The sequence below is a fragment of the Malus sylvestris genome, chromosome 4 (assembly GCF_916048215.2).
Source record: "Malus sylvestris chromosome 4, drMalSylv7.2, whole genome shotgun sequence".
Lineage (NCBI taxonomy): Eukaryota > Viridiplantae > Streptophyta > Magnoliopsida > Rosales > Rosaceae > Malus > Malus sylvestris.
The window spans coordinates 10,835,470-10,848,654 of NC_062263.1; the positions used below are offsets into that span (position 1 = coordinate 10,835,470).

A 13,185-nucleotide genomic window follows, 5' to 3' on the forward strand; every position below is an offset into this window, starting at 1 on the left:
AGAAAGAAGAAAAGGAAGACAAGGAGTTCCACTTCAGGCAAAAGAGGAAACAACAAAATAAGCCCCACTTGGGCATATTGGTCAAGTCCCTTGATTGCCCAGATATCTCTTAACACTCAAATCTTTTTCTCTTTTTAAAATTGAGTGTAGAGGGATTAGATCCACCATTTAAATTGGTCATACCATATAGCTTGGGAACAATAGGAGGTGGCCATTCATGTTTGATCCCAAGCTTTGCCCTTCTTGAGATCTTGGTATGAATGACATGCTTGTGTTGGCGGAGAAGAGTGTGGGAACTATTTTCTTCTTCTTCGGGCTCCACAAGAGGTGTGGGCTCTAGCCCTCTGAGTGTTGGTGTTTGGCCTACAATAGCCATAAGCTCCATCTTAGTTGTTATCGGTTTCGATATGTTGGCTTGGTCTTTTACAACCATATCCATTTTCATGGATTTTTCATTGGGTGGGGCCATTGTTTGGCCTTCATCAACGTGTATGATTTGTTCTTCTTTGGTTGTAGTAGGGTGAGTGTGCTTTATAGAGGGGATTTGACACATTTGATCTATCAACTTTCTCAAAATTTTTCCAAAAGTTGTATAGCTTTCCTCCACATTTTTAAAACACTTAGTCACCTCTTCACCATATTTGATGCTTGCCACATGGAGTTTGGACACCTTCTCTAATTTGCCCACATCCTCCTTGTAGAGCTTTTTATCCGGATGATCATAAGTTGACATCTCATATATTGGCTCTATGTACACATTGGAAACATTTTGATACTCAAAGCCATTTGTTGGCCTATCATAGTATTCATGAATGTGATTGTCTTCAAAAGAATAATAACTTTCATCATAGCCATAAGTTGGCCAATCTTCAAGATTGTTATTTATTTGATGGCCATTAGTTGGCCGACAATCATGTTCCATGGGACTTGAGTACTCTTCAGCCATGTACCCATAAGTTGGCAACTCATAGGTTGGCGCTATGTGATATCCATAGCTTGGGCGCTCTTCAACACCGTCTTCTTCCTCATACTTCGAAAAAGCATGTTGAGAAAAATCATGAACATAAGGATTGTTCATGATCTAACTCCATATAAGGATCCCACCGGGCGTGCCAAAATATGTTTGCTCCCTAAATCCGCCATGGGCCTCGCGGGCAAGTCGGGGATTTACTTCACATACGAGATTGGTGGGTGCGGGCGTGCCACTATTAGATGCCGCTAGTAGATGGGATTTGAATGATTGAGGTTGCGCCTTTTGACTTCAAATCAAGAGATTGTGCCATTTGAGTGGGAGTCGCTCAAATCAAGGTTATTTCTTTGCCTTAAAAATAAGGACGTTACTTATATGGAGAGATAGAACAATATGTAAATGACAAGGTTATTCAGAAATGTAAATGACAGAGGAAAGTGACTAATATTGCAGATTGCTTGTAATTTAAATGACTGAAGATGAGTTGTACATGAAAACTACAAAGGGGATCGATGCTGTAAGTGAGCAGCAAAGCTAATAAACTAGATAAAAAAGGCTTTTGGTGAAGGTTGATCCTGAAAAGATGAAGACTTGGTGCTGACTACGGCTTCGTATGCAAATCTGGCTTGAGCAGAGTTTGTGTATTTGTTTGTTTGTTTGAGTGTCCATAATCCTTGTGCATCTGCCCCTTTAAATAGAGATATGAAAAGAGCCACATGCTGAGAACCTTGTACTTGCCCGAAAGAAACTTGGGCAGCTTGCATTGCTTTTGCCAACTTGCATGTAGAAATAATATTTAAAAGGGAAACTTGCATTTCCACCACATGTTTTTAGCACATGTCTCCCCAACTTGTAATAAACTAACAATTAAAAGAAGCAAGTTGACTTCTTTCATATTATCCTTATCTGAAAGCTCTCCCATCCACTTGCAATACATGCATGTATCTTGATTAAACAAAGGCTTGACAAACCTCCACCACCCAAACAAATGGGAAAAACAATATTATAGTGCCAAACCCATCCACTTGTAGCCAAATATCTTTCCAAGTTAGCTTTCTTGCATATTAATCATTCAAATACCATATTTTACCTTAATGGCCCAAATAAGTAAAAATAGGCACATTTTGGGTGCAAACGGTAGGGATTTGATTTTGTTGAGTTTTGTAAGCTTGATTTGATTGATTTGACCGCAAAACTCAGTCTGCATAGTGGGTATACTACTTAGACTGTAATATGCAAATAAAAGAGGAAGGACAAAAAATGTCCATTTATAGTTTTCCAAGTTAAGAGTGGGTTTGCGGCTGAATTTATTTGACAAAGTGAGACCCAAATCCCCAAATCAAAGCTCCCAAACTCAAAACTCAAATTGAAGCCCAAAAATATCACTTGGGCCCGCAAAAGGTGCTGCTCATTGTTGCTGTTTGCACCTTTTAGTCGGTTGAGAGAGAGTTCAGACAACGGTTGTATTTCCCGGCCCGAACTTCTTTCTATATACCTTTCTCTGCCACCCCAAAACGGATAACAAATACACACAGCATAAACCAGAGGCTGAGCAGAGCGCTTCAAAAACAATGGCTGCTCTAACTCTAAGCATTGGCATCGCCACCACCAGCTCAGCTCTACTTAAAAGGCCGACGCCGCGTCGTCCGAGGGCCGCAAGAATTTCCTGCATTGGATGGGTACCCCTCAAACTCTGCTTCCCCAAAACTTCATAGAAAATCCGAAGAATAACATTTTTTTTTTATTTACTCAAATTTTGAAGTGTTTTGGAATTTGATTTGTTGTTTAATCTAAGGAAGGACCCGGAGGGTGTATTGGGACCACCGCAGACGGGCCATTTGGCTCGGATAGAGTTCAAGAGGCGGTTGGAAAAAGACGCCGATGCTCGAGAAGAATTCGAACGCCAAGTCATTGAAGAGAAAGAGCGGCGTCGAACTGTTAGAGAAGTAAATTGACAATTGGGTTTTGAATTTTGTTGTAACACTTGTTAAATAATTAGTTTTTGGGTTTGATTGTTTTGTGTTTGTGTTTGTTTGAAGTCCCGGGTTGCGCCAGATACGGCGGAGGAGTTGATAGAGTACTTTCTCAACACTGAAGCTCGGGAGATTGAGTTCGAGATTTCGAGGTTGAGGCCAAGGTTGGTGATTTAAACCCATTTCTGTGTGTAGACTGATTAGAAAGCAAAAAAGTAGGAATGCACGCCAATTGTTTGAGGAGATGCTTCAATGAATAAAAAGTTTGATAGCAGCTCACTTTTTTGTGCGTGGACAATGCGTGTATGTATGGCTTTATGGCCTATGAAATAGTATAGTGGGGGGAAGATTTTCTACTTTTCAATGTGGGATTTTGGGATCCCTCACACTCCATTCTTCCGTGTATGACATCCTCGTTTGCTCATCCCATCTGACGCTGACCTGAGTAGCCCTTTCCACCCTTTCGAGGCGGCTTTCACTATACTATTGTAATGCCAATGTTTTTAAGTTTTTTAAAATCCTTCAATAAGTTGCCCCATCAGTGGACTCTCGCCCAGACGTGTGGTAAAACCAGGTTTTGATACCAATTGGAAACGAAGGTGGCCAAGAGCTCATTTAGACGGATAGACCTCATATAACGAACTGTTAACATTGATATATCACATGAAGTTTAGGTTTTTCAGTTGTATGTGATATACTTTCCAGTTAGTTGCCAACTTACAACGATTAGAAAGCCACTTCATTTGAGCAAATGCAGTTATCAATATGCCAAACATTTACTTTTTATTGTTTTGTTATTTGTTTGGTTTTGCACATTTGATTTTTTCCCCAAGTTAAATTAACTCAAAGTGGCACTAGTGCTTCCCATTTACTCTTTCTTGCACTCCAATTTATCTCTTCTGTATTATTTATGCATATTATAAATATTTTTTATGAAAAGTTTCTCCACAAACCATCCTCGTTTCCCCAATTTTTCCCCTTGCATATGTTATATGCAGATTGGACAAGGAGTTTTTCTCGCACTTACAATATGAGCTAGGTCAGCTTCGGTTTGCTGTTTCAAAAACTCAGGTTCCTTACTGAATCTATAAATTTGGGTTAATTTCTGAAACTATACATTCAGCTTCTTCACCGAAACTATGCATTCGGTTTTGTGATGGTTTTTTCAGGATATAGAAGATAGATTGATTGAGCTGGAAGCATTGCAGAAGGCCCTGCAGGAAGGGACAGGTCTGTTAAGAGTTCACGAACTTTTTTGATAAAGACTTGGTGTTCTTGCCTGCTTACTGAAGTGCTCCATTTTCTGTTACAGAAGCATATGACAAAATGCAAACCGACCTCATTAAAGCAAAGCTAAGTCTGACCAAAGTTCTGTCTTCAAAGGATGTAAAATCAACTGTATGTGCTGCCCTTTTAACTCATTGAGCGTTAACAATTAAGTAGTTTGTATTGCTCAACTAAATAAATCTTGACAATGCAGTTACTAGAGATGGTTGAACACAACGAGCTGAATAGATCCTTCTTGACTCTTCTTGACGAAAACATAGCAAATGCGCACAAGGGTAACCAGGTAAATCGCCTTGGGAAAGCTTCTTTCATATTGCCCGAGATAATTCATTTCATCCTTTGTTTGTATTTCTGGTTTTTTAGCAGAGAATAAAACATACCGTAGTCAACTTTAACATGCTATGCAACATATTTTTTTATTACCAGAAAACTAAAAAGTAGATGTTGTGATATTGGTTAAATATATTATGAATGCAGTAAAAAATGCAAGGAAGTACATTCTCTTAATTGTGTACTCAACCTAAAAAGTGCAACTTAGTTCCTTTTGTCACCACACTGCTCATTGATGAACACAAAGCTCAGTCTTGTACGATGGAAAAAAACTGCCTGGATCCTAATACTACGGTCTATTGGTATTCCTCTTCACTTGTAAGTGAGAAGTCTTAGGTTCGATCTCATGGATCACGAGTTCAAAACTAATTTATTCCTTCCACCCCTTAGTGTAAATATATCATTGTATTCGAAAAGAAAAGAGCACCTATAGATAGAATTAGATGAGTAGTAAAGCTGGAAGAGATTTTGGTTGTAGAACTTGAATCGATGGTAATTATATTTAGGTCACTTCATTTTCAGTGGATGTAATGATCTTCTTTAGATCCAAGTGAAGCAGTAACCCAACAACTTATCTTGTATACCAACTCCTTAAATTAAAGAGTTCTTGAAACAGACACGTAAAACACACAAAAAGTGACCTTTAAATCTAATTCAGTAATTGCATCCGTGGTGAACTAAACTCCGATGATCTATATCAATGTTAATTTATGATTTACAGAAGCAAGCAGCAGAGTTCATGGAAAAGGTTCGTGGGGCTGTTCTCAAGTACATCACAGCTTAGTTCTGCGGAGGTAAATATTAAGTGCTCGATTAGTCTTTAGATGGACGTTCAATAACATTATTGTACTACTACATGCTTTGACAGGCAATAATATATGTAGCGTGACATCCTACATCTTTCTACTATTACGAGAAAATCATAGAATTCATCTTCATCACCAAAAGTATAAGTGATAGTTACAGGAAATTTGTTTCACATGAATGGAAACAAAAAGCTGTCAATATGTGGTAGGATGACACTGATTTATACAACGTTGTAGTAAATTGATATGCATTCTAGTAAACAATGGTTATGGAGTCGATTCATTAATTTTCTTGTTCATTAATCGAAACACTGTTCGAGAGACATGATTCTATTTTATCATCCATCCTATCACCGTTCTTGTTTTTTCTTTTCCTTGTAAATGAATATATCACTTAACACATAGATTCATAGAAATTAGAAACTAACAGTGTATTTCCTTGAAAGCACTTAAGAAGCAGTGATCCGAGAAAGTGTTTACTGATTTGGAAAGCACTTATTGACAAGTATAAAGTAAAATGCAGTAGAATTCAGAAACAGGAGCTTCTGCTTTTTTTACAATCATATGTATGCCAAGTAATATATCAGAGAGATGCTCAACACAAATCCAGCCACAGGAATTTTTTTTTGCCAAAATTTAAGCGCGAAATAGAATATGTCGTTTTTGTGTGGTTATCCGGCTTATTACGGAGGGAGTAGGATTCTCCCCCCTCTATTCTCATCCTCTTCCCTCCCCTCCTCTCACACTTTGTTTTTTTATCTTTTTGTCCCTATAAAAAAAATCGATATAAGATGTTGATGTGGCTGAATTGTAACCATTCAAGTATGAGGGGAGAGAAGGATACTCCTCCATTATGAGTACAGATCAAATGCATGCGTGCTACTATTCAGCTTGGACAGAACCAAGTGTCTCTGATTGGTGCATGTTTGTGTTAAGTTAGTGGCTATGTATCTGGGTTTGTCAACGAGCTCTGGGATTACATAATTTTTCCTTACTTTCTGTGTGTGCTTTTAGATGATGGTGGGTGGTAGGGATTTTTGTATTACTTAATCCAGTTAATTGAGATATTATGCTTAAAGCCTTTAAAGCATAGTTTTTCAAGCCCATTTTTCCCTTCAGGCGCGGGATTATGTGATCAGCCAGTCGATCCACTGGTCGCCTAGAAGTATCCAATCCCGCTTTTGAAGTATTTCGTGTAACTATTAGTACTCTTAAATTAGTTATTGAAGAATTTAGTTTTTGGGTGGAAGATTGCACAAGGTAGGCCAATTAACGGTAACTCAACACTAGACTGACAATGTTGTTTGCCAAATCCTACTTTGATTCTGCTTTTGCCCCACCCTATAAAAATCAATGTAATAAAGTAGATAACTAGGTGCTTTGGGATTAATTAAAATGGTTAGGCTTACATTAACTCCACACGGTAGATGATAAGATGTAGATTTATTTTCTCTAGAAAAGGGCTAGTAGCTTCGCCACCGAGTTCATCTTTTTGGGAATTATGAAGACTCACATAAGCATTTCAGCATTTTATGGCCACCATCAAGTGATTCACCAACTCTAAGAATCGAATTCAGGATTTGGATCTTATATGGATCCTTATTGTGAGGATTGTAGGGATCTTTACATCTATCTGTTCATCGTGTGTGGTCAAAAATTATTTTAAAATTTTTATTTAAAATTATACAAACAATATCTAATGAAAGCTGACCCCACAAAGAAAATTCGGAGAAGATCTTCATCCCGAATTCAGGATAAGATATAGATTTAAAACAAAGGAAAACTGGTGATCTTTAAAATCCTTGCAACCAAACAAAGTTTAAAAAATGTAAACAACAATAAAGAGACTACATAGGTAATAAAAAAAGACGGAAAGTAGTAGAAGAAGATAAAGGAAAAGTAGGCATGTGACCGCTTTTTTTTTTCCTTTGTTACTTTAACTTAATTTAAACTACGAGATGGAAGATTTGAATTTAAAAAGAAAAAGAAAATACATGTGTTCTAGTCAATGTCGAGTTAGGAGAGATTCTGGGCAGGAGTGCCTACTTTTGTCCATGCGAGCACTTCTATTTTCCTTTTATGCAAACAAATATTTTACTACGAACTATTCTAAGTTACGAGAAAATAGATTTAAATTCGAATGAACAAGAGAAACACATCCATTCTAGCCAACATGATTACGTCCATTTCTATGTTTGCTTGCGGTGTTTTTATTTAATCTCCAACAAAGTAAAAAGCCTTGTGAGTTCCCTCTATATTAGCTCTCACAATCATCCAAACCTACCCATCTCTATCCCTACAGACATGGCAAGACTCGGAGATATATTCCTTTCCTTTCTAGTCCTTTTCTTCAATGTTTGTTCCATTGGCACGGCATACTCTGCCGGCGCCGCCATTGCCAGACACTCAAGCTCCACAGATTTCATCAAAGCATCATGCAGAACCACCCAGTACCCTGCCCTCTGTGTCCAAAGCCTTGCAGCCTACGCAAGTGCAATAAGGCAAAGTGAAAGGCAACTAGCTCAAACTGCCTTGACAGTGAGCCTAGCCCGGGTGCGGTCAGCCGCGTCTTTTGTGACAAAACTGACTAGGGTTAGGGGGATCAAGCCTAGGGAGTACAGAGCTGTAAAGGACTGCATAGAAAACATGGGGGATAGCATCGACCGGCTCGGTCAATCGGTCCGGGAACTAGGGCATATGGGGAGAGCGTTTGGGCAGGACTTCATGTGGCACATGAGCAATGTGGAGACATGGGTTAGTGCTGCACTCACTGATGAAGGAACTTGCCTTGATGGATTTTCTGGTCGTTTTATGGATGGGAATATAAAGAATGCTATAAGAAGAAGGGTCAATAATGTTGCTCACGTCACTAGCAATGCATTAGCACTTGTTACTCGCTTTGCTGCAAAACACAAGAACTGATTTTCACAACACTTGTTTTTCTCTTTGCACGTCCCTGTTTATTTAGCGTTTGGATTGAATAAATCAAACGAGAATCAAGAGACTGAAACAATAGAGATGTGCAGATGGAGAAAAGGGGTGTGTGAAAATCGTTTCCCGTAGAGATTATATGTAAATGTTAAATGGAAGAACATCTACCTTGTGTAATATATGGGATATTGTTTGTTTTTTCTTTTTCTGTTGGTTAATTATAATCAGTCATTAGTGAGAACTTTGTTGAGCTCAAAATGCAAGAACATATCCCATCCAGATTGCCCTTTTGGTTATATATATAATTAGTGAAACTAAAAGAAGCAAGATGATTAAAGTTGTCAATCTACTTGATTAGCATTTTCTAATTACCATGTTCTTGTAAGTTTGGCAGTATTGAATTTTGAAACTAAGAATTTTGAAACTTGAATGTTGATACGGTTGAAAATAATCTTATTGGATCTAAACCTTCAAGAAAATTCTTATTAGGGTTGATGACATATTTACTTGCATGGAATGCTTATTGTAATTGTTACGATTTCTAATTCTGTTGCTGCTACTACAAAGTATTTAGAGTACTTCGCTTCTTAACTTATACAATGTTTACTAACACATGAAATAAAAAAAAAATTTGCGAGTGTCATTAAAATTCATAATCCACAAGAGACGTGCGAGATTGATTGTAGGGCAATTGGTCGCATATCCACTTAATTAATTTTGTAGTTTTTTTATTTTTTATTTTTGAAAGAGCTGATTAGATTAAACCAGAAGGGAGCCACAGAGAGGGCAAGAGAGCCAGCAAGGCTAACAGGCCTTAACGGCAACAATAAGAGAGGAAAGATTACAGACAGACACAAACAAGAATTGCATCAACCCATCCTCCCATCAACCAAAAGCTACAATGGGGGGCACGGAAGGCCATCTTTGTCGTTAATAGCAAACAAAAAGTAAAATGGGGAGCTTTGTTACAGAATATGACTGACATATTTTCCCCTTTTTATTTATATGTAAGCGTGACAAACTCTTTCTGAATCCAAAACTTTATTAAAGCTGTCTTGTTCTTTTTCCTATCACTATCAGTATCAAAATCTATTAATCTTAAGATTATCTCCAGATTTTAGGTCATTGTTATCTTATCTGGTAATAGTTGTATAGATAAGCCATGTTTGGTCTACGTTGAGTTAGAGTACTCTTCCTTTTGTTGCTGCATTGCTGCTTGTATATAAAGGAACAATGATGGAGACATTTTCTTTCGAATGATACCACATGATAACTATTTAATAAATTGATAATATCAGTCAAATATTTGACAATTATTTGTTGTGCTATTGAGATAATATACTGGTTGTTCTCCTCCGCTGAATGAGAGGAGAAAAAAAAAAAAATTAAAAACAATATGTTAGTGATGTGGTGAACAGTAGAGAATTAGTTTGGGAAGAAACGTGATACACACATCTTCCCACATTTTTTTTACGAACTCTAAAGTATAAAAGCATTTTCTGGAATCATCTCTTAGGTTTTATCATCAAAAGCCGCGTAACAATGTACACATCTGGAAATATGTAGCTCCTCTGTTCGCTTTCTTGGCTTTAAACATTGATTATATTGGTACTAATTATTCTCGTAGTTCTTATTTATCAAAAAAAAAAAGTACACATCTGAATTTTAATGATACGTGATGATCATACATGTATATTGTAATAAATAAGAATGACATGATCAGACGTTTAGTCTTGTAAGTTTGTGTAACTGACCGTAGTTAGTTTTTATATAAAAACTAATGAGAAGTCAACTAGGCACGAAAACGTCCCTTAAGCTTAGTCTATTTTGTGAAGAAAATGGGAAGAGTTCCCATCTGGATCTCTTTCATCAAAGCTCACCAATCAATTAATTCGGGTCCTTGAAACTTGATCCAACGGCTACAAATATGGGTCCCTTTAAAAGTTATAATAATTTTAACCGTTTGATCAAATTTCAAAAGTCCGAAATAATTGATTGGTGGGTTTTGGTGAGAGAGATCGGGACGGGATCTCTTCCCAAAGAAAATGTCGATTGCAATGTGATTATATTATTTAAATCTGCAGATGACCAAATTAGGTGTGAATTGATTTTACTTGTCACGAATGCAATGCCAAAAGAGAACGAGGATCGTCTCCGAATTCTCTTTGTGAGGATCTTGGAAATTATCCAATCATATCTGTTCATTGTATATCGTGTGACTATAAATTATTCTAAATCTTTATATTTAAAGTTAAATATAAATAGTACATGATAAAAACTGACCACATGATGAACAATGAACATATATAATCGTTAAAAGAGATGAAGCAAAAATCAATATAAAAGTTTGGGTTCCTTGTTTCAAAAGTAATAAGTTTATACTTAAAAAGTTGTAACATTTCTGCCATCTCTCATTGCATTCCAACTAAGCTGTTAAACTAATAAAAGGAGTTTTATACTCATGTAATCAACCAAGTTATTGAGCTAAGATGGGGAATTTAATCTAATGATATTCTCTTCATTTATAAATAAGAGGTTTTAAGTTTGATTCTTACTAAAGAAGAATTTGAATTACATTATTGCTAATCTATTATGAGACTTAACCTACTCTCACACCCCATAATGTAGATAATATCATTTGTTAAAAAAAGGGTAAATCTCAGTTTACTACCCTCGAGTTTCGTGGTTTTCAACGTTTGATACATGAAGTTTTTTTCATCCCTGAGTTATACCTAAAGTGTTAATTTTGGGATAGTCTCATACATCCGTTAGTATGACTGTTAAGTCTCCCGTTAACTGATAATGTGACTCTCATCTGGACAATGACTGGACATCACGTGTCATTAAGGGTCCATGTGGAAATTAAAAATTAATTTTTTTTTTGGGTCATCTTCTACCTCCCCCGACCTTCCCTTCCTCCCTTATTCGTGCATTCTCTCCTCTGCACCAACCCACCAAACCCTCCTCTCCTCTTCTCTTCGACTCATCATACATCCACCATTCCCCCTCCATATTCGATTCCACCCAACTCCTTACCATCTTCCCAAAATCATTTCCTTATCGCCAAAGACAAAAAATTTGGCTCTATCCCATTCGCTAGATTTTCAAGAAAAGATGCATTTGAGTTCTGCAAAATGGCACCCAGATTGCCATTTTTGGAGTTGGAACCTTCGTCAAGACCCAATACGTTCCAAGGCTCTCTGAGATCTCCAACCTCCTTGTTCTTCGCGGCAGGCACCCCCTTCCCTACCGCCGCTTCTTCTCCAGAACCTCGCCAAAACCCACTTCCTCTCTTCCAATAAATCTGTTTCCTAAATCGCTTCCGGACTCCAATGTCTTGCGGGTCAAATATTTCGTGTTGCTGGAGAGCGCTTTTGGAGGGTCGAACTGCAGCTTCAAGAGAAGGTAATATGTGGTTAATCTCTTCAAATCGGTTTCCGGCTTTCTCTAGACCCAACCCTATGCCCTGTGATTTCTGTAAGCTTAGCCTCAATGCCTTGTTTGCAAATATCAAGCTCTCAATGCTATTATCATTCACGGAATGCGCCATTCAAATCCTAAAATCACACAAAAAAAACCCCAAAAATCAAAAGTTGCAAAACTACAAGTCACACACAAATTGGGAGCAAAAAGAAAAAAAACAACTTTAAGCAGCTAAATGCAATAAAATCGAAATTCGTCTTTTCTTATATTCCTTTATAAAGTGATTTTTTTCTCAATTTCTCTAGGAATTATCAAAAAAATCTCATCTGGGTCCTCACCAATAGAAACCCAAAAGCTAAGAAAGAACAGAGAAATCTCACCGAACCCACAAAAGCAAAAGCAAAAACAAAGCAAACCCAAATTTTCATGAGTTAAAGACATACAAGGAACGAATGAGAAGTTATACTCATTTGAAGTTGGAGAGAGATCCAGTTCACCTGGCCGAGTCGATTTTGGGAAGATGGTAATGAGTTAGGGTTGGGTGGGTGGGTGGGTGGAGTTGAAGATGGAGGGGGAATGGTGGATGTATGACGAGTCGAAGAGGAGAGGAGATGAGTGTTTGGTGGGTTGGTGCAGAGGAGAGAATGGAGAGATAAGGGAGGAAGTGAAGGTTGGGGGAGGTAGAAGATGACCAAATCTTTTTTTTTTTTTGAATTTTTAATTTTCACATGGACCCTTAATTAGGGGTGGGTTCGGTTTAAATCGGTTCGGTTTTTTGCCAAAACCGAAACCAAACCGAAATTTCGGTTCGGTTCAAATTTTTTTGGTTTTTTTCAGTTCGGTTTTTTTTCGGTTCGGTTTTCTCCGGTTCGGTTTCGGTTTCGGTTTCGATTTTTTGTTTTTATTTTTTTTCAAAAAATTAAAAACATTGAAATTTTAAATTTTAACATATCCAACACAATTATAACATAAACATTCTAACTAGAATCAAAGACAATGAAAATAAACATTTAAAGTTGAACTAAAATCATCAATCAAGTCTTCCAAAGTCCAAACAAACAACCTCACAACACAAAAATCACACAAAAATCGTACAAATGACTTGAAAAGTTAAATTGTATGATGTTGTTCAAAGATCGGGGTTGTTTGCTTGTAACTGCGTGTTGACAACTTGATTAGTAAAGGTAATGCGTGGGTGAATTTATTTAGTGTGTGTTGGATTCTTTTCCATCACAAATTACCCAAGTAATCTACCCGAAATAAATGTTTATGGATTATGTTACATGTTATATGAGAGTAGATTTGGAAAAGAAAGCTGGCGCAGAAGTAGATAGTGCTATGGAGATGGATGTAGGTACTTCGGGAAGATGTTTGGTTCCGGAACCTTATATGGGGGAGAAATAATAGGTTAGGGTTTAGAGTTTTTATAGGCATTTTTTAAATATTTTTTTAATATGGGGGAGAA

At 37.3% G+C, this 13,185-nt stretch overlaps 3 protein-coding genes across 3 annotated transcripts; 2 read left to right on the forward strand and 1 right to left on the reverse strand.

The window, feature by feature from the left end:
* The first annotated feature begins 2,467 nt into the window (after positions 1-2,467).
* On the forward strand, positions 2,468-5,653 carry LOC126619804 (uncharacterized). The gene is made up of 8 exons (XM_050288220.1): positions 2,468-2,649; positions 2,770-2,916; positions 3,010-3,107; positions 3,942-4,014; positions 4,113-4,173; positions 4,256-4,341; positions 4,424-4,513; positions 5,282-5,653. The coding sequence occupies exons 1-8, from the start codon at positions 2,542-2,544 to the stop codon at positions 5,342-5,344; spliced, it is 726 nt and encodes a 241-aa protein (XP_050144177.1). The 5' UTR covers positions 2,468-2,541; the 3' UTR covers positions 5,345-5,653.
* Positions 5,654-5,784: 131 nt separating this feature from the next.
* On the forward strand, positions 5,785-8,642 carry LOC126619803 (21 kDa protein-like). Its single transcript, XM_050288219.1, has one exon. The coding sequence runs from the start codon at positions 7,446-7,448 to the stop codon at positions 8,286-8,288; it is 843 nt and encodes a 280-aa protein (XP_050144176.1). The 5' UTR covers positions 5,785-7,445; the 3' UTR covers positions 8,289-8,642.
* Positions 8,643-10,918: 2,276 nt separating this feature from the next.
* Positions 10,919-12,403, reverse strand: LOC126619672 (uncharacterized). Its single transcript, XM_050288092.1, has 2 exons — positions 12,164-12,403; positions 10,919-11,854 (listed from the first exon to the last, which is right to left on the reverse strand). Exon 2 carries the CDS (start codon positions 11,845-11,847, stop codon positions 11,347-11,349), a length of 501 nt encoding a protein of 166 aa, XP_050144049.1. The 5' UTR covers positions 11,848-11,854; positions 12,164-12,403; the 3' UTR covers positions 10,919-11,346.
* Between the last annotated feature and the right edge of the window lie 782 nt (positions 12,404-13,185).